The 20,877-nt window shown below is 38.4% G+C and overlaps 1 protein-coding gene across 2 annotated transcripts in view; it reads right to left on the bottom strand.

Annotated features, from left to right (window-relative positions):
- Positions 1-20,877, bottom strand: part of ZFHX4 (zinc finger homeobox 4) — a 139,149-nt gene that overhangs the window by 94,039 nt on the left and 24,233 nt on the right. For both annotated transcript variants that reach the window (XM_075213680.1, XM_075213681.1), the window contains exons 2-3: positions 17,887-20,507; positions 15,981-16,483 (exon numbers count right to left, since the gene is read on the bottom strand). In XM_075213680.1, the coding sequence (XP_075069781.1) occupies positions 15,981-16,483; positions 17,887-20,461 (3,078 nt within the window). In that variant the 5' untranslated portion in view covers positions 20,462-20,507. The remainder of the gene's footprint in view (positions 1-15,980; positions 16,484-17,886; positions 20,508-20,877) is intronic.

Genomic DNA, 20,877 nt, shown 5'->3' with positions numbered 1-20,877 from the left:
AAATGAAAAGGGGAGATTGGCTGAAGCTACATGAGCCAGCTCTTGTGGATGCACCTCCAATATTTGTGGTGCCACTGCCATGTCTGTGCATGCATTGTTAAGTCATATGGGGGGGATAAGCGGATGAGAGCACCCTCAATCATTTTTAAAAATTGGCTTCTATGGCTGAAGCCGTGTCACAATGTGGCATCCGCATTTGATTTTAGTGGGGTAAAGGGTTTATCGTTTTTCTTGATGGGGTAGGATGTTGCTCTAATGCAGTGATGGCTAACCTGTAACACTCCAAGTGTTGTGAAACTACAAGCCCCAACATGCTTTGCCAGCTATCAGCTAGTTATCTACTGGCAAAGCATGTTGGGGCTTGTAGTTTCACAACACCTGGAGTGTCACAGGTTAGCCATCTGTGCTCTAATGTGAACAACTCCTTTAAGCTGAAAAAGAGTGTGGTTAGGGTAGTGACAGGCTTAGAAGGCTTGGCAGTGTAGTTACAGGAAGAAAGAGTCAGTATGTGGAATACTTCAATAGATTTACTATTATAGTAAAAATAGCATCATTCTATTTCAGCTACCATTTACATTTCTCTCTGTAGTAAAATCAATGTAGAACTATGCTTTTACGTCACTATTATAAGATCTACCACTGATCATCATCATCAGCAGGTATATATGTAGCGCCACTAATTCCGCAGCGCTGTACAGAGAACTCGCTTACATCAGTCCCTGAACCATTGGAGCTTACAGTCTAAATTCCCTAACATACACTGATGAAGAAGATAAACACAAACAGGGTAGAAAATTAGGCTTTTGTCAAGAAAAAAACATTGTTGCAGTTCGACCAATATGCCATAAGTCATTTGTCAACTGTGAATGGCTGGATGCCAGATTTAAAGATTTGTAGGTCTTTTTCAGTAAATATTTGTGGATGGTGGAAGTAAGCCTTAAAAACAAACCTTGGCAGACTGGATAAAACACGTCACACAGTTTAGTAAATGAACCTATAAGTGAGGGAGGCCGAGTCCTGTATGTACAGTTAGGAATACAGAGAGTGGATTTCATAGAAGCCAAATTGAGAAGCAGTGGAAAAGCTTCCTCTTGTACAGGCTGATGTATTACAATTTTACAGAAATTAAAAACATCCATTAAAAGAAATGGTCTCTCTGAAATAATATATTTATACTAAATTACCTTTCACATTTACCTTTAATGGATCCTATTTTCAAAGGAGTTTTTGCCATTGGCAAGATTTGAAAGGGGAATTTAGAAAGAGGGGGAAAACGTGAATATGATTTCTATCATCCCAGCCAGTCCTTTGTTTAAAATATTTTTTAAATTAACAAATATTAACCCTTTGGGGCATTCTGGATCACATATGGTTCCTGTGACCTTAGTAATTAGTTCTCTTCAATGAGTCTATTGCATTCTGGCAAACACAAAGCTAAGCAGTTAACGGGTAACAAAAAGTGTCTCATTGAACAAAAAAAATGGAAATAAACAGACTGAGAAGTTGGGCATAGGGAATGCAGGAAAATACTAATATATAATTTACCGATTTAAATATCTTGCTTTTGTGTTTTCTTTTTCACTGACCCTAAATAAACAGGGTATGGAAGTAATAGGCAGAATATTAGAGCTAAGTAAATGTTGTTATTCATAGATACCACTGATAATGTTGGTTATTTGGGTATTCGAGCACCAATGTTGTCCTTGGTGGTACATGGCATTGCCATGCTTTGAAATAATGCAGCTTTGGGAAAAATAAAGGGTACTAAAATAAAGGGGGCTTAGTCAATTACAATTCGCATCTGCGATTCCTCGGTTCCCGGTACTGCAACATCGCGTATTTCAATCCGCGATGTTGCGGTACTGTAATGACACTTTACAGGCGCCGCCACGTGTAGTCGCAGCCGCTGATCCTAATTGAATATGCCCCAAAGTGTCTTGCTTAGAAAAGGCAATAGTTTGGAGTTGCATCACACAAATGTATAAATATGTGAAAAGCGAACAGTACAGTATTACCCTGAAGCTTACTCTCCCAGGTAGGGGTGTCTTATTTAGGAATAAAGGGTCTAAGGGTGAAGGTGCTCACACATGGGCCGATCCCACTTCTTGAGCCGAGAGCCGAGTGACAGGATCAATATTCCAGTTGGCTATATGTGTTGGTTAATTCCAGCTTCATTTAGATCTGTCCATAACCAGGGGAGGGGGGGGGGGTGATTCTGCATAACCACGCCCCTTCTTCAATCTGATTGGTTGGTTCAGATTGGCCTCTCCACCACAATTTAATGGGATGGCTGCGGATCGCCCCTCTCTGGATCCGCCAGTGCCATACACACAGGCCAATATCGGTCATCTTCTGTCTGCATTTTCTGACATGCCTGAAACTGACCCTTTATATTACACAGTTTGTGGCCACTCACTAAATGGGAAGCTTAAATACAATCTAACATTGTTTTTTATTTTCTTAACTTTGGGATTTTAGAAATAATTTGTAACAACTGAACCAGTTAACTATGTGAGTCCACCGGTGCACGACTAATGTAACACCAAAACCCAACCTGATGAGGCTACTTTAAAATAAAAAAGATAAAACCTGTAATATACAGACATTTACTTTTAGCTTTTATTTGAGTGCCAATAATTGATCTCTCTATTTTCAGCCAGAAACACAGTCACCCTACAGTCCTGATGTTGGTACAGTTTTTTTATAATATATAATATAATATATACTTAGATCATCTTAGAGGTTCCCTAACAACAGGGGCCATAGATGGCCGCTACCAGACAATATAAAATCTATATAAAGTCTTCTGCGCTACGTATCTGACAAATAGAACAGACTGATACAGTAAAAGTTAAAATATGTTGCACTCTGCAATTTTGTCACTAGATTCCCAGAATCATTTAGCAAAAGGAGGCATCACATTCAAGTGAGAATTCATGAGCATAATCTTGGAAAAGTAAGTAGAAGTCCTATAAGGTCTATTTCATGGTATTAGGGATTAGTGCTGGAAGGCTGATCCTTCTGAGCCGTAAGGGAGGTGGTGCTGTCTCTCATTTGAAATCCTGGCCAGCACAGAAACAGGAGGTTAAATGGGTGCCCTGCTCTGTAATCAAATATCACAAGCTCTACTTATCTATTCAATAAACAACAAACGTGAAAAATCAATTAGGAAGCAAATGGCTGCATTGGAAATATTTCTTCACAGATAGAAAATGTTTTCTGTGACATAACAGTTGCAATTCTAGCAAACTATGAAATCCATAAAATAATACTGTTATTGAGTAAATGAAGCATAATATTAATTTTCCATTGACAACTCTCTTTAAAGGGCTCGGATCGCAAATAACTATAATATAAATAAACTTTTATTTCTGATGAACTAATCTTTACAATCTCTTTAGAAACAAACCCAAATAAGGACTGAAACAGTCTTTGTACCATTATAATGTGCCGATCTTGTTGTTATATCAGTGATGTTAGCAGTTCCTAGTGAATTGATAGGCTGAATTGTGTGTGTGTGTGTGTGTGTGTGTGTGTGTGTGTACATTAGGGAATTTAGACTGTAAGCTCCAATGGGGCAGGGACTGATGTGAATGAGTTTTCTGTACAGTGCTGCGGAATCAGTGACGCTATATAAATAAATGGTGATGATGATGATGAATATTGGTTCCGCCCATAAAATAGTAGGTGACTGGTAGATGAGGTCATACCTCCCAACATGTCTACCCCTGGCAGTGGGATAGGGGGTGTGGCCACCTCACAATGGGGGAGTGAGTCAGTCATAGAACTGCGACATGATGGCAGCAATGAATGGACTAATCGTCAACAAAGCAGCACTGTGGCACAGTGGTCAGAATTGCTGTCTCCCAGCTCCCCGGTCATGGGTTTGATTCTGACCAGGGCCCTATCTGTGTGGTGTTTGTATGGTATGTGTGTGTGTGTTAGGAAATTAATTACCATAATAATAATTATTATATTTCAAAAACTGCAAAATATATTTTTCCATAAATTTCTACATATAAAAACAAATGAACACGGAGGTACTAAATAATAGGATTTGCCTTTTGTTAGGGTTAGGATGGGCTATAAGGGGGTGACAGAAAAGTTTGTATTAAGGTAAACTGCAGAGTAAATAAGAATTATTTTTTTACAAGAATATTACAATTAAAAAATAGTCAGTTCATAAAAAAACAAGTGATAAAAAAGTAAATAAAAAAGGATCGAAAATACAAATAAGAGCAGCACACAACTATTTCTATGTTACCCCTTAAGAGAGCTGTCAGGGCATGTGCCTACTTGGTGACTAAGGCTATATCTTTAAAAAAAAGATGATTTTTATACATATTTTAATTTATGCATATTAATATTATATATAGTAAACTAAAATGAAGAAGTTGCATACTGTGTCTAAAACATTCGTAAGACCGGTTAAATAAAGTAATAAGCCACAGAAAAAAAATGCAATAAGGTGGTAACCATCTTTTTTTTTTTTCTCTCTGCAGCCATTTAAAGTTGTAGTTTACAAAGGGTTAATGCACGGACCGGATAAGCTTGGCTGTAAAAATAAATGTAATCCAATTACTAGAGGAAAAAAAATGCACCGACCGCAAAAAAAAAAATGTATTAATAATACCAGTTCAAACTGAATTCCTATAATTGAATTGTGCTTAAATATAAAGTGAAATATATATTAGCTGGCTCATAATAGATTGTCTTAAATTATATATCAGCTGTGATTCGCAAGCCTTTTGTCGTGCATCATTCTTTTGTTTGGTTGCTTAAAATCCCAAGAGAGCAGAAAAAAAAGGCAGCATCTCCTGTTGGTCTTTGTTCCCAGCAGGGAGAAGGCCCCGTTTGGTGGTCCCGAGGTTAACGCCCTACCCCTCTTTTCATACCTGTCAATTTAAATTGTCTTCACAGCCCATGCACACAGACTAACAGCCTGACCTGGTCAGCAATCCTGACCCGAGGGCGTGAAGGAGATCACATCTGGTTATTAATATTGGGCATTATGACATGAGATCTTCCAGGCATTCAAGAAGTAGGCTAGTAATTATGTACAGTAGTCTGCCTCGTATTGTAATCCATACGGATGCAAGCGAGGCGGCTTCCTTTATTTCTCTTGCCAATCTGAAATTCCTATTTCATCTGCAGATATACAGGCTGTACAAAATGAGCATGTACATGTATACAGAGGAAGGAGATGGTGAACACAGGTCTTAGAGACATCATTTGAGGTCTGTTATTTAACAACTGATGATCTTGCTGTGGTTTTCATGCAGGGCATGTATTATAGTAGAACGGTGTGGGGATAAGTGCATTATAGCGTATGCACCACTGTTTAGTGCATTACATCTCCCATGATGCTCAGCGGTATCTGGCTGATAAACATGTGACGTACCATAAGAATATAGGGGATTGGATGTCCTAAAACATGCAGGCTACAGGTGTGGTTTAGCTAACTAGGGGACAGGGCAAAACAAATAGATTTTAGAAAATAATGATGGGTTCTTCTCTATAATAATAACATTTTGCAGAGAGAACACCGATGATGGCATGGACTGTCATCATCACCATCACCTTTTTTTTTATATCACCACTAATGCCGCAGCGCTGTACAGAGAACTCACTCACATCAGTCCCCGACCTATTGGAGCTTACAGTCTACATTCCCCAACATACACACAGACTAGGGTCAATTTGTTAGCAGCCAATTAATCTACCAGTATGTTTTTGGAGTGTGGGAGGAAACCGGACGACCAGGAAGAAACCCACGCAAACACGGGGTGAACATACAAACTCCTCACAGATAAGACCATGTACGGGAATTGAGCTCATGACCCCAGTGCTGTAAGGCAGAAGTGCTAACCACTTAGCCACCGTGCTGCTTATAGATTCCTATAATTTGCCCCATCTCTGTCCACTGTCAACAGGCAGCAGAAGAGAGCAAGAAAAAACCTTTTGAACACTGCACAAGTCTCAGATATAACTCTCCATGTATGGGCAGTCGCTTGTACCATTTAAAGTTCCACATATGCATAACTCCCCACCCAACCTCATCATCTTTCTCAAGGAGATATTTACAGCATTTCATGCAAGGAATCCTTCAAATGCACATTTAGCTGTATAACAGCGTTGTAGGAAAACACATTGTTTCATGTGCATGAATAAAAATAGATTGACAAGCCTCTAGGACGAAAAGAAATTAATTTCTCTTTAATGGCAAATACCGATGATGAGCATTATAATTTAATGTATACCTACCAAGTATAACTCATCCTGCCAGTATCCAAAGTCTCTTTGCTTTACAAACCATGTAATTGCTGTTTCTATCCTACTTTCCAGTTTCTTGGTACCCACAGGCACATCCATAGCATCTGTTTATAAACAATTTCTGCACCCAGGATTTACTTAAGAAAGCCACAATTGAAATAGCTTGTTGAGTTCAAGTTCAGTTGTCTACAGCCTTTTGTTTGTTTGAAAACTAATTTTCATGCAAAGTAAAACCAGATGTAGGACAGGGGAAGCTTTCTTCCATTTTAATCTTCTAAATCATACTTATTCCTTTCAAACACAGCACCCACTATTATTATTTTTTTAGAGGGGACAGAAACATTGTGGTGTGCTAATGATACTTATTGCAACTAACTTAAGTTTATGTATATGTAAAGATCCTACAGCAAACTTTAAAGATTTTCAAGCTCCAGTTTACATCAGGTTTTTATGTTGTGATCATTTAAATTCATTTTTTAATATTACTTTTCTGACGCTGATAGTCGATTTCTTCTTAGCACATGTATATATAATACTTTTGTTTTCATGTTTTGTTTTCACTTATATGAAGCCAAGAATTGCTTTTCCTACATTAGAGAGTTTTTTTTAAAAAAATTTATTGATGCTTAGTGAACACATATTTTGCAAAAAAAATCCAAATGGGCATAAACATGGTCATAAGTGTATGTGACGTAGACCGGGTCTAAAACCAACGTTACATCTGCCCGCAATTGCGGCTTTGTTAGTGAACACAATTTGTGCCGGTGATTTGGGATGCAATTGTACCCAAATCTGCATCAGAACTATTGTGTTTAACTTTGTCCATACTGTTCAATTTCCGACAGTCCCTATAGTGTGAATCTAGTAAAATGCTCTGAGAAATCATGGGCTAACTCATAGATTGCCATGTCAGCTAAAATAGTCCGTTCCTCTGCACATTACTGGAGTGATAAAAGTGTAAAGGTCAACCAAGCAATAGTCACAGGTGTGATCTAGTACTGTCATCTCTCTGATCCATTTATGTCAGAAGTACATTGTATAAAATTGCTTAACATTCATAATGGTGGAAAAAAACCCGATATATATATATCTATATCTAATAGATAGATAGATAGATAGATAGATAGATAGATAGATAGATGATAGATAGATAAATAGATAGATAAATAGATAGCTAGATAGATAGATAGATAGATAGATAGATAGAAAGATAGATAGATAGATAGATAGATAGATAGATAGATAGATAGATAGATAGATAGATGATAGATAGATAAATAGATAGATAGATATACTTCTACTAATGTACCCTTATATATAACACCACATTTAAATTCTAGCCACGGAACTCTGTGAAAACTATATGATATCTTGAAAATATTAACAATGCGATAACAAAAAGGGACATTATATAAAGAAACATTCTCATAATGAAAACTGTTGACTGGTTACAGCTTATAGCTGAGAATCAGTACTTTTATTAGCAAAAATAAGTATGTTTGTCTTATTTTTTTTTATCACACACATATAAGGAGAATGCCCAGTAGTAGCCATCAACCTCTGACAGGGATTGATGATATGCAAACTCACAGGAGTGAAACAGAAATGATTTCCATATCATCAGCATGCTGTGATGGGTGAACATGCTGTGCATCATTCTACAGAATGCATCTCATCTGTCCAATTGGAGTTATATCTGTGGACATAATTGACGTGTTTGCTTTTTATGGATGCTTGTAACACCAAGGTTTGGCTAACAACCTGCAATTTACAGCCATGCTCTCTTATCAATCTTATATTGCATGGAGTTACAGCTTAATCATGAAAACAAATAATTGAGAGCCATGCATATGGAGGGCTTGGACGCCAGGTCTTGACTTCCAGCTTTTGTTAAAGTACAACACTTAAAACCACAGAAAGGTTTAGTAATGCATGAGGATTGTTAGAGTTGTATATGCAAACTAATGCTGAACTGGAATGGCTAGGGGAGGGCTGGCAAATTTTAGCCCGGGGGGCAAGACTTGACTCAGCGGCCTATTAAGGATAGTTTAAAGCCCAGCCCAGCCTGCCCCTGAGAATGGCTAAACAATTTGCTTGAAAAATGGTTATTACTCCATATTGAGATTTCTCTTTATCACCCCAGCATGTTTTTATCAGGTATTATCATGCGTGTAAATAAATCATGGTATAACCAAGTTTACAACAGGCTAGCCAGGGGAATGACCCAATTTCCTATTGCTGTAATAGCATTTGGTCATATGATGTTTTATTTTCTTTGGTAGCTTTACTTTTTTAGTTTCTTAGTTAATTCATCTAGTCAGGTAGACTGATGTGGACAGAACAGACAGTCAGACAAGAGAGACAGACAGATACATAGATATGCAGACAGACAGGAACGAGGTTCTTCTTAGCCAAGATGCACAATCCAGCACCTGAGTAACTGACTGTTTGGTCTACTCACATACAGTTCTTTGGGGCGGTAGCGCAGCTTGACACAGTTGGCGGTATTGGTCACAGTCGTCCGACCATACCACTTGGCCAACAGAAGCTGCCTGTACCTATAAATTGCCCCTTCACCAGATATTTGTTCTGGTTGTGAGGTAAATTAATATAACTTTTATATATTAGCTGGTGGTAATGTCTCTTTGAAAGGTTTATTGTCTGTATAAAGTCATAAGTCTCAGATAAGCAAAATAAAAAAACAGCCTTTTTTGTTTATCTCTTCGAACAATTTTTTTTTTCCATCTAAATAAATTATTTGAATGCCATTAGGCAAAACATGCGGCGGCTCCTTAGCTGTTCAGACCTATTCCAATTTCCATTCTCACAATGATTTTTATGCAAATAAGCCCTGCACAATTTCCTGACCTCTTTTACCATCATGCTGGGACAATGACAGGTCAATAATTGCAACCATACATATCTGGAATATTTTTTATTTTAAATTATAATGTTGGCCGAGTCTCCCTGGAATAAACTACAAGTCTGCATTAATTCCAAACTAATCAACCTATCATCGCCAGCAGTACAGAATATTGTGCAAGACAGAAGTGCTGATCCATTTACTTTTTTTTTTCTTCATTTTTTTAATATCATTCTAGATTTTTATCTGTAATGGTTGTGCTATCAACCATAGCTTGAATACTGGAAATTAATATAACACAGTACTTTTGATATCTGCCAGTACTTATCCCCTTTTTTGTAAAGCAATGTAAAGTCTTGTACTTAAATGTACCCATCTCCTGCATATAGTGGATGCAGCGTTTTGGGCGCTGACCCTTCATCAGAATGCAGCCAATCATTTCACTTAGAACTAATGACATTACTGAGGCATCACTAGTTGTCTCTGTTGTGTGTAAAAGAGGGGTTCACTTTAATGTACCCACAACCGCATTTACTAGAATATATATATGGGGTAGATTCAATTTTTGCTCACAGAGCTGGGAGCAAAAATCAGCAGAGAAATTACTGTAGTAACGGTAATAATGCACAGCTATTACCATAGTAACGGTAATAATGCGCAGCTATTACCATAGTAACGGTAATAATGCGCAGCTATTACTGCATTAACGGTACTAATGCGCAACTATTACCGTAGTAACGGTAATAATGTGCAACTATTACCGTAGTAACGTTAATAGCTGCGTGGGGCGTGTTGTTCTTAAGAACAACGCAGCTAATTGAATCTGCCCCATAAAGTGTGAACTACGCATATATTTTTTTCCACCAGTTGCTGATGTAAGAAAAAAAACATGTGCTTAATTTTAATATGCAAACTAATATCTTCAGTTGGTTCAATATTCTGTCGAATATTTTGTAAAATGATTTAACAAAAAGTTTTTGGGGCACCCAAAAAATTATACTCCCGCATTTCAGGGAGTCTGCCTAGACTCCAGGAAGACTAATCCACCCTCTCGGATTCCAAGTGGGCAGGACTGGCATGAATCACTGTGAAACGTCTTTACAGCCCCTCCGAAACCTGTGCGATGACGTGAATGTCGGCACTGTGCAGCGGGGACAGGGTTATGATGGTGCAAAACGCGTTGTCATAGCCCCTCACTTGCCCATTGGACCTCCCCTCCGGGATCTCCCGGGGTGGAGTTCTAAAAAGTAGGCAAATATGGAATAAATGGTATTTTTCAGCAATGCCTTCTTCAAAAATGATTGCTTCATTACAATTTTCATTTGGCCACAGGGTTGTTGTTTTATATAACTTGCTATGAATAATATTTAATCACCATTACGCCTTCTACTCCCATTACTAAATATAATGGTATATAGTATGTGAACGTCCACCAAGACCAATTGATGATTCAATGATAAAATAAAAATAAACATTACTCTTGCACAAGATGCATTGTTGTTTTATATCTCTGGCTATCAAAAAATAATGTAGAAATAATAAGACTAATAATAATATTAATAATACAGTTATGGATGTATCCAGTTGGTATACATACCGGGGTGATGTTTCCCCCATCTGAAGAACAGATGCTGCATGGAATTTAAATTTCTTGCATCAAATACAAGCTTGTAAACTGACCATGAAAATTGCTGGCCTTAAGTGACCCAAGATTACACCATCAATCAATCCTCTCAAACATCTCTTGCTTATATTGCACTGTTTGCTCTATTGCCTAATGTGTGCGATAATATTTCTTCAGTGTGAACATCCCAAACTAATTGGAGGCTGAGAACAATAATGATACAGCATATGTAATATATATTTCATGATGCTTTTTTTCTTAATTGATTAAAAGCTTTCACTTGCAGAATGCAATCCGTTATTCTTTATTCTATAGGATTTAAAGGGAATGTAACATCTGAAAATGAAGATGGAACAACCACATGACGTGATCACATAAATGGGACTTTAAACTTACACTCCCTTGAAAGAAAATGGTGAAAGTGATTTGAGTTATAAACAAATGTAAAGCAGAAAAAAAAGAGTAACTTTGCACCTTGGCAAAACCATGTTGCATTGGAGAGGGGTGTGGGGGGCAAATTTAATAGCTTATGGAAGATTTATAGATGGGGTAGGGCATTTCCTGCACCAACTTTAAATTTCAGTGTAAAAAGCTATCAAGTATTTGTGTGTTACATGAAAAAGCAGCCAGTATTTTCCTTAGGTGCAAGATAATAAACTAATTTGCACCCCTTGCATTGTAACATGGTTTGTCCAGGATAAAATTTACGCCTTTTTTTGCTTTGCTCTCCTTAATGAGTCAGTCCCAGTGCCACTAATACCATTCCATGTTGGATCCATAACCCAATATAAATCAGTGGCAATAGACTCTCAATTGCATATTCAACATTGCTATAACATAGTTTCATTACCATCATGGCAATGGGGCCTAGGGAAACTGTATTTAAACTATGGTGTCTAATTGAACCAATATAAGTTTATTATGAAAGTTATTTCTGTATTTATTTAGAGTTAAGTAACCTTTTTGAGTTCTACATCAGTAGGCACTGCTGAACACCAATATTTTTTTGGTGCTGAAGACTGGGTTTGGCCGTGAAATTTGAAATGCATAGGATTGAAGGTGTATACCGAATATAGCGACTGATTGGACAGATCCCAATTTCACTTTAAATGCCGAGGACGATAGAAAACCCTCCAATGTGGAAAATCTGTAGCTTTCCTCTCTACACATCAGCACTGCGTGGCGGCTATCATACGTTGATGACAGAAGTCCCAAGGAATGGTTCATGTGCAACACTAAGGAAGAACTAGGCAAACCGGGATGCACATCCCTAACGGACATCTCTTTAAAGATGCAACAAAGGGAAAGTTGGCTGTGCAGCTGAATTATCACTTATTTTTAATATAGCGTAAAAATTTAAGTGAACAGTTTGGTACTGAGAACATGGCTGTCTTAACATTCCTGGACAGAGCAAGTTTATAGCCATGTCATGGCAGCTTCTAGAAATGTTATTAGCTCAAAGAACACATGTTAAACTACATGTCATAAGCCAATTTCCTTTTAGTTGCTACATAGTAACGTGAGCTAGCACATATGTCTTATATCATATTCAAAACAGATGTAGAAAGGTAAAGGTAGCAGAGTAGTGCTCAGAACTATCCGCAGACATTAAACTATATGATTCCTAAGATCAAACCTCAAGTGGACTCTAGATTTGTGTTAAAAGTGAATATGAAGGGTAAACCGTGAATATGGTATTTGTTTGCTTTTTCAATCATCATTGCTAACAGACACTGGGTATTCAGGTATTTAAGTCCATATGGAAACACCATCAGCTCTGGGCTCCTGGGTTCCATGCCAGAAAAGCTTATCCACATGCCTTCTACCTCTGAACATAAAAGCAAAAGGTGTTGTTCTGGTCTAATACAGAAATAATTTTTACTAGCATACGTCTAATGTTAAAACTGCCCCGATTCTGCCAAAGGCATTAAAACGCCATCTGCGAAACAGATTTTTTTATTAAAAAGATCAGTTTAATGTTAAGCATCTGGGCAGATGATGCTTTTCAGCTGACCTTTCACCTTCCACCTACTTTAACCCATTATGCTCCCTGCACTTAATTGTTCTGTCTGTTTTGGATTATCTATTCAGATTAAGCTGGCAACACTTGCGCAGGACTATGTCACATAAATAAAAGTAGAAAGGCAAAATAACTCTGCCTATTAATTCCCTGCAAAATCTAATGCAGAGAAAGACAAAACTGATTGCAAATTTCGCCTTATGCATTGGATACGCTGTAACTTTAGCTATCATGATGGAAGACAAGATTTACTAACATTTCTAAAAAGTAAAAGTGGAAGTGTTGGCAAAAGTGGAACTGTGGCAACCAATCAGATTTTAGCTATCATTTATCTTGTACATTCTAGAAAATGACAGGTAGATTCTGATTGGTTGCCCCGGGCAACACGTTTTAGTAAATCTACCCCCGTATTTTTATAGTAGACCTTAAACTTGTTTACTCATGTTAAAATTTTGGTTGATCAGTTAGTCCAATCCAATCAAATTCAACAACCATCCAGCCAACCACTGTACTGTTTGGATGCTCATCATAAATCTAATTAGATTGGAACAGATTTGATTGGAGATAGAGAATAAAATCTGACTGTATGTATGGTTCCATTGTTTGACTAAGCAGCGCAGGCAGGGCATCCGAAGAGCCAGGTCAGTGTAACTGGGCATGCATGAGTATGGAAAAACTTGCTAACAAACCGGGCTGTTTGAGGGTCTTACCAAACACCCATATTGTTGCGTGTGTGGGCTTTAAGTTCACATTGTATGACTCTCGGGTCTTCAAACATCAGATTGCTTTTAATTAAAATAACCCTGCTTGAATGTCGGTGATCAAAAAGAACATTTTACAATCTATCCTGCAACTAGTCCCTCTGATTTGTAACTTATATCATCAGTAGCATGCCTGCAAGATGATCTGCCAAAGCACTTAAGAGGTCTGCTTCGTCAACCTCTGGCTACTAAGGGGTTAAAGTTTTTGTCTGGATCTGCATGACTACAAATACTTTCTGGAATGCAGAATATGGTTAATGCATTTACTTTGTTTCCAATAAAAACAGATATTTTATTGAGCTGCAAAATCACATTCCGGCAGTAGTCTTAATTGGACACATTTTGTTTCTACACAAGATTCCCTACTTCCAAACACACAAAAAATGATAAGTTAATATTTTACCTAAAATGTTTTTAGTTTACAGGGGATCATTGGTCTCTGTTTGACTTGTGTGTGTTTTTTTTTTTAGCAGACTGTCTTCTCCCTTGTACAACAAATAGATTCCCACGCCTTTGAATTTTCATGTGGAAGGGTCGCATATTTTAAATATATACACTGTTCAGAGGTAAACATTCAATATCATGCTGTAACATGTTTATAATCAGATAATGAACTACAGTACTTATTAACATGGGGCTGGAGAAGGATGAGGGTAGCAGTTCAGAACTTGAAAGTATTACTGAATGGTCTTAAAGCCTAAAGGAAATTAATTTGAGTTTGTAGATTGCTTTAGCTTTTTACGCAGCTGTGTTTTGTGAACTGTGTAGAAAAAACAGAACTATAACTTTTTTGTTACTTAATGAAACTTACATATTGTTTGAATCTACTAACACAACACAAACACTTCATATATAGTATGCAAGTAAATCTAGCTATATATTACATTTGCATGTTTGGTAATAATTAAGAGTTAAAAGGCAATTCAACCTGTGCATGATGAACTATTAGTTATTTGGCCGCTTAATCAAATGTGACATTTAGGTAAAGGCTATAAGTTAAAATAACTTAAATATTTTTTTTAACTCCCCCTACACATCTTCTCAGATTACAGGTCTGTAAGCAGAGGAAGCTACCCTAGCCGGTAAAAGAATAATGTAACCCCTTGGCTGCTGAAACACGCACACAAAAAGCAAAAGCAGGAAAAGTAATAAAAACGCTGCAATATGTGCATGTTTTTACTGTACTGTACTGTAGATCTCTCCGGATTAAACCACCCCCCTTTTCAGCATTTTTTTTATATATACATGTGAAAATTGGTAGCAGACAAGGCCATAATTATTGATTGTGATCTAATGCACTTGCCTTTATGTTAGCACATCTCCAAAGTGTTTATTTAATTGAGCACTTGTATCACAAACTTCCACGTGTGGCTTGATTTCCGTTACATGCAAAAATATGTTAACCAAAGAAAGCGGAAACTTAGTCTGTTTTAAGCTGTAACTAACTCTCAGTTATTGTCAGCAGGCTGGTTATTTTCTTTTTGTTGGTCCACGCTGGATCTGGTGCTTGTCTCCTGATGCTACAGTGAGGGCAGCTTTAGATGTACATGATGAATATTATAGATTATTGATTGCACATGGGAGGTGTACTTGCTGGCGAACAATCCAGCGTTAAGCAGCTGTCAGCAGCAAAACTGACAGCAAATCATTTTAGCAATGGAGAGTTACTTAGCAGAGATGGGTGGGCATGTTGTACTTTAGGCAAACTCTGACTTTAGCGGTAGAGTTTCCACAGACAAACATCGTCATTACCACATTATCATTAGAAACATGATTTCATTTGCTAATCATTGGCACCACCTAAAACCCAAGCAACTGTGTGCTTATTAGTCAGTATTATATACATTCAAGATATAAATAAGCTGTCAAACTATTTCCAGAGCAGAGCTACACATGTAATTTATATGTGTATGTGTATGCATGTGTATAGTATATATATATATATATATATATATATATATATATATATATATATATATATAATGTTTATAAAGCATGTTAGCGGGGACTCTCGTTCCTGTGAAGGGGATGCTTAAAGATACCAAAGACTGTTTTGTGATTTGCTGTTTTAAACCACACACATGCAATAGTGATCTAAACACAAACACACCAACAAGCACAAAGACCATAAAAAGCAAAAAACAAAACACCTACTATTAAATGTAATCTATAAACAAAAATAAGTATATTATGGGAGAAAGATAAAAAGTGTAAAGAAATAACCTAAGTTTGCGATGAAAGCAATTATGAACACGAGTTGCCAATGGTACCACATTCACATATATATGAGACAAAGTTGCATTGCAATTCTAGGGGCATATGCGTTTGTAGTTTTATTAAACAATATGTGCTTTGTTTTGTATTTTACAGTGATGTTGTAAAGCAATACACAGAAGGACACTCCTCCAACAGACCAAGCCTAAAGAAACGTTCTCTTACCTTGTAGAGCTGGAGGGCGGCCTCATGCCTATGATTGGTGTTATGTAAGCGTAATTTATCCACACTGTTGGTGTAGTAATCACAAGCATTGCATTTCAGGTGAACCGGGTTGCCAATAGCGATGCACTTCAGTCTCCACTCGTTGCTTTTGCCCCCTTCTTTGATATGAGCCACCAGTTGATATTTTTGCATATGTTTATCAGTTTTGCAGTGGAGCTGGAAGTTGGCTTTCAGCTGAGTGTTGTAGTTACAGAGCTTACACTGGTAGATGTCTCCAATTACAGCTCTCCATTCCTCTTCAGGGAGAGAGCGCTCACCGCTCACATGCACGTTCAGGGCCTCCAGACTGTCAGAGGTGAATTTGTTGCAAACAGCACACTGGAAAAGCTTCAACCCTGGGTCACTGATGTAAGGTGACAGTTCTCCTGTAGTAAGGAGGGACAGGTCATCACCCATTAGCTGACCACTGGCAAGCCGGATTTCAGGCGGCAGCTCATTATTTACTACGGAGAAAAGGAAAAAAAAAAATGAAAGGAGGAACTTGATGTCCAGAAAGCAATGCATACGCACAATGGAATCCGTAAAAATAAAGCCTCAAACAGGAGTTTGCCTTCTCTGGAGCTTAAACTATAAAAAGCTGTAATAGGATTGAATCAGGATCAATTACAATCATCCCTTTCAACTTCTAAATTCCCTCATCAGATAGCTTTAATTATTCCTACTGGGCATGATGTCATTCAGGAATTTGTATTTTTCAAAGGCAGAAAAGGTGATCAATAAAATAACAAAACAGGAATGCGTTACCACGTCCTCTAGATTAATTTACAGAGCACTAATTGTAGTTTAACTAAATAATCTACGGTGAAGTATAAACAGCCTATTGCATACTTATAACAAACTCACCGCAAGCTCTACAGTAATTATAGGTACAGCTCAGTGTGTGTTGTAATTATTACTCAGTAAAATCAGTATCTATATTTATAGTACCACATTTTATTGGTACCAATAAAGCAACAGAGACAATGGTCACAATCTTGGACGTTTAACAAAATGGAAAATAAAAGGTGTTAGGCTACTAAAGCTAAGCAACAAGCTACAATAGTCAGGCAAGCAGCCTGACTCTTGGTGTAGTGTGCCAGTTAGTAGTTGAACAAAAGCCACATGTTCTTTAAATCTTCTCTTCGGATTATGCTGCTTTTAAAAATCCAACAAAAACATCTCAACTGCATCTAGGCTTCGAATGTATTCAGTGTGGGATACTAATACTCTCTTCACCCTCACTCTCTTCTGATATGATAAGTTGCTAATATTACACATAAAATAAAACATATTAACTAAAAGGATAGATCTGACAATTATCTAATGGTCACTGATCATCTTTCTTCTATATTTTACTACCTTCCTACCAGCAGTCATGCTGATGATTTGTTGGACTAGATCTACGTTTGGAATATATGTCACACTTCTGTTTCAGAACGCCATGTTATCTCTGGGACTTCGCCATTGGCTGCTACATCGTTACTTAGGCTCACCAGAACACTTCATTTCTTTGGCAGGAAAAAACGCAGTGCTCAGAAACATGAGTGTGACACCAGTCTGAACCTAAACATTACATTTATCTCAGGCCTCATCAAAGTGGCAGCCATGTGATTTTTCTAAATCAAGGTTTGCTTGTGCACTGTTATATTAATATATTCCACAAAATATAAACACATCCTAACATGGTTTTAAAATGTACCCAACAGTGGAGGCAGCCATTTTATGGGCGGAACTAATATTCCTGAGAATGCAGCCCAGTAATTCACTAGGAACTAGTGGCATCACTCAGGCCAGAGGCACAACATGTAAGTATATCAGTGTTTTGAAGGGAGACGCTAATACACATAAACAGATAAGAGGTACTGACCAAGTCCTGGAGCCAATGCTGCAGCTGTGGCAGGATCAAGCTGGAATGGGTTTATCAACATCTGAGGATCGGCTGGGCTTTCCAGTTTCATCCCAGTCAGTCCTATATTTTGGGCTAGGTAGTACTGATAAAGCTCGGCCTCGGCTGGTGCCAGGCCTAAGTGCAGATTGTGCTGGATCTGTTTCATATTTTGCTGCAAAAGCATCATGTTGTGCATGTGCTTTTCACTCGTCATGTGGATACGGAGATTTCTTGCCACATTGGTTTCATAATCGCACACTTCACAACGCCAGGTGGGTTTTTGTTTTGGTTTAGATGGAGACGGTGTCCCACAGCCACTGAGACTTGTGTTAGGTGCTGGGGATGTATGGCCATAGACCGGCTCACCGTTTCCATTTTGTAGGTTCTGGACATTATTTAGGTGCTTGTCTGACTGCATATGAATACTGAGGTTGCCTTTGGTAGTTGTAGAGTAGTTACAAACCTCACAGCGGAAGGGTTTATAACCACAAGTGTAACTTTCACCCCTGGCAAGCCGAGGGTGAGGCTGTCCAGTCTTACAATAAGCACAAGTGCCGGTTGACTCTGGATGCTTCTCCTTCATATGGGCCTCTAGAGTCTGCTGATATTTATAGTGCCAGTTGCATTTGGGGCATTTTAAAGTTTTGCAAGAGTTTCTAGAATGCATCATTGTCATGTGGCCGCCCAATGACCTCGAGGACCCCAGGACGGTGTCACACTTAGGACACTCTATGCCATTTCCTGGTGAGCCCTCATTTATGCCGAGCATGCCAGGTATCAAGCTGTGCTGGTAAGGAGTATTAGAATTATCCTCTTCTCCCCTAACTGTTTCATTTGGTGAAAGAGAAGTTGCACAGTCTTTACTGGCACTTGGATCCTCAAAGTCCTTGCCACCAATATTAAAGCTACCAGCAACATTGCTATTAGTTCTAAATACAACAGTTTGCTTTTTCTTTTCTAAATCATCAGACATAGTCACAGAGGAGGAAGAGGTGCCCTTTTCAATAAATTTTAGCACACTGGATGATAAAGGAGAAATGCTTTGGTTTAAGAGAGGGAAATCTTTGCTACCAATACTATCGGCAAGGTCACCTAAAACCTCCTCCTCCTCTTCAAGTTCATTAGAATATGAATCTTCTTCATCTACCCCTTCAGCAGGCTCACTTTTAATATTGAATTCCCCATTAGGATGTGAGTTACTGGATTCTCTTTGCCTTTCACAGTTGTTATCTTGGTCTTTGCTGTCCACCTCCTTATTGGAGTCAGATGATAAGTGGCTGTGAGAGACAGAGGTAATTGGGCTGTTTGCTTTTGGACTAGACAGGCCCCTCAGGTTCGCTTCAGCCTTTGGCATTTGGTTGACCCCATGTAACTGCTCTGTTGAGCCTGCAGAACTTGCACTTCCTTTCAAGAAAGCAAATCCTGCCTGCAAAGAGTCACCATTTTCAACATGAAAAGCACTCCATAAACCACGGAAGGTTGGATCTGGGCCTATGAGGTTTGAAGTAGAAAAATGGGGAAAAACAGAATTGGGTTTTTTTGGTTCCAGAAAGCTTATAAGAGGTTCTTTGTCCTTGCCAATCCCCTGTATTATGGCAGACACAAATTTATTGTTGAGAAGCATTTGCTCCTCTTCATTGAGGGTCATCCGATGATCATGCACAGCATGGGTTACAAATGACCTAATATAACCAAATGACAACTTGCACAAGAAACACATTAAAACAGGTTTCCTTTTCCCATCACTAACACAACCATCAAATTTAGACAAGTCCACATTGTTTGGAACATCTTTGGACACACAGGAGTTTTTGGCTGAGCCGTCACTGGTAAGATAGTCTTTATCTCTTTTATGTCGGAGATCATAGACACGGAAACTGTGCAACACAGGACCAACTCCTGCTAATGCTGAGGTATTTGGGAAAGCCTGATCGGCCGTAAATGGTTTCCCGAGGGATGAAGCGATATGAAAAGTGTTGATGATCTGTGGGTAGAAAGACATGGATGCTGAAACAGACTGATCACTCTTCTCTCCAGCTGCTGTAAGCGAGTCCAGAAACATAGCTGTAGAAAAGAGTTTACTATTTGCTCCTGTTTGTGCATTCTGCCCACTATCTTTGGAGTCCTCAATTATATAAGCTGATCCATCAGGCTGGTAAACTATGTCCCCTAGTAAATTTTCCACGTCACTGTCCTCTAGTTCACTTATTTCACTATCATTGTCGTCCTTCAAGACAGGAAGGCGAGCATTAGGGCAGTGGTGTTCCATGTATTTCTGTAAACTGGGGAACGCAGTGGCACATTCGTTGCAGGGTATCTCTTTAGCTGAGGCAACCTGAGTGGCAACTGCATTCTCCACACCAAAACCCAGTAAGATTTCACTTTTGCGATCATCCGTTCTCAGGTTGTCATCTGAAGAGCTGTTTTCCCTGTCAGGTTCCATCCCTGTGACGTTTTCAGGCACCTCATTATCAAGTTGTGTCGCTCCATATAGCTTGGATGTGCTCTGCCCATTTTCTTGCCTTGAGATAGTAGGGGAGTCACAGGTTTCCATGGCAATTGCTACATGTGGCTCTCATTTCATCCGGCCTGTCAGGGACCTGGATAAAGAAATAAAGTTGAGAAAAGCTATTTGTATTACTAATGAATTTGGTCGCTAAATCATCATTTAATTCCAAGTGCTCTATTACCACTAGTTAATACGAGGATCGAATGGATGTCAAAGCAAAATATTACTTAAAATTGTCAAGTATTGTTTTAATAAACTTACACTGACTTAAAAGGGTTGTTCCCTCTCTATAAATGATAACTGTTTTTTAATAGGTATCAGTGGCGGTGGCTCAGTGGTTAGCACCTCTGACTCACAGCGCTGGGGTCATGAGTTCAATTCCCGACCATGGCCTTATCTGTGTGGAGTTTGTATGTTCTCCCTGTGTTTGCATGGGTTTCCTCCGGGTGCTCCGGTTTCCT

This window comes from Mixophyes fleayi, chromosome 5, assembly GCF_038048845.1.
Source record: "Mixophyes fleayi isolate aMixFle1 chromosome 5, aMixFle1.hap1, whole genome shotgun sequence".
In the NCBI taxonomy this organism is placed as follows: domain Eukaryota; kingdom Metazoa; phylum Chordata; class Amphibia; order Anura; family Limnodynastidae; genus Mixophyes; species Mixophyes fleayi.
This window is presented reverse-complemented; position numbering and strand designations above follow the sequence as displayed.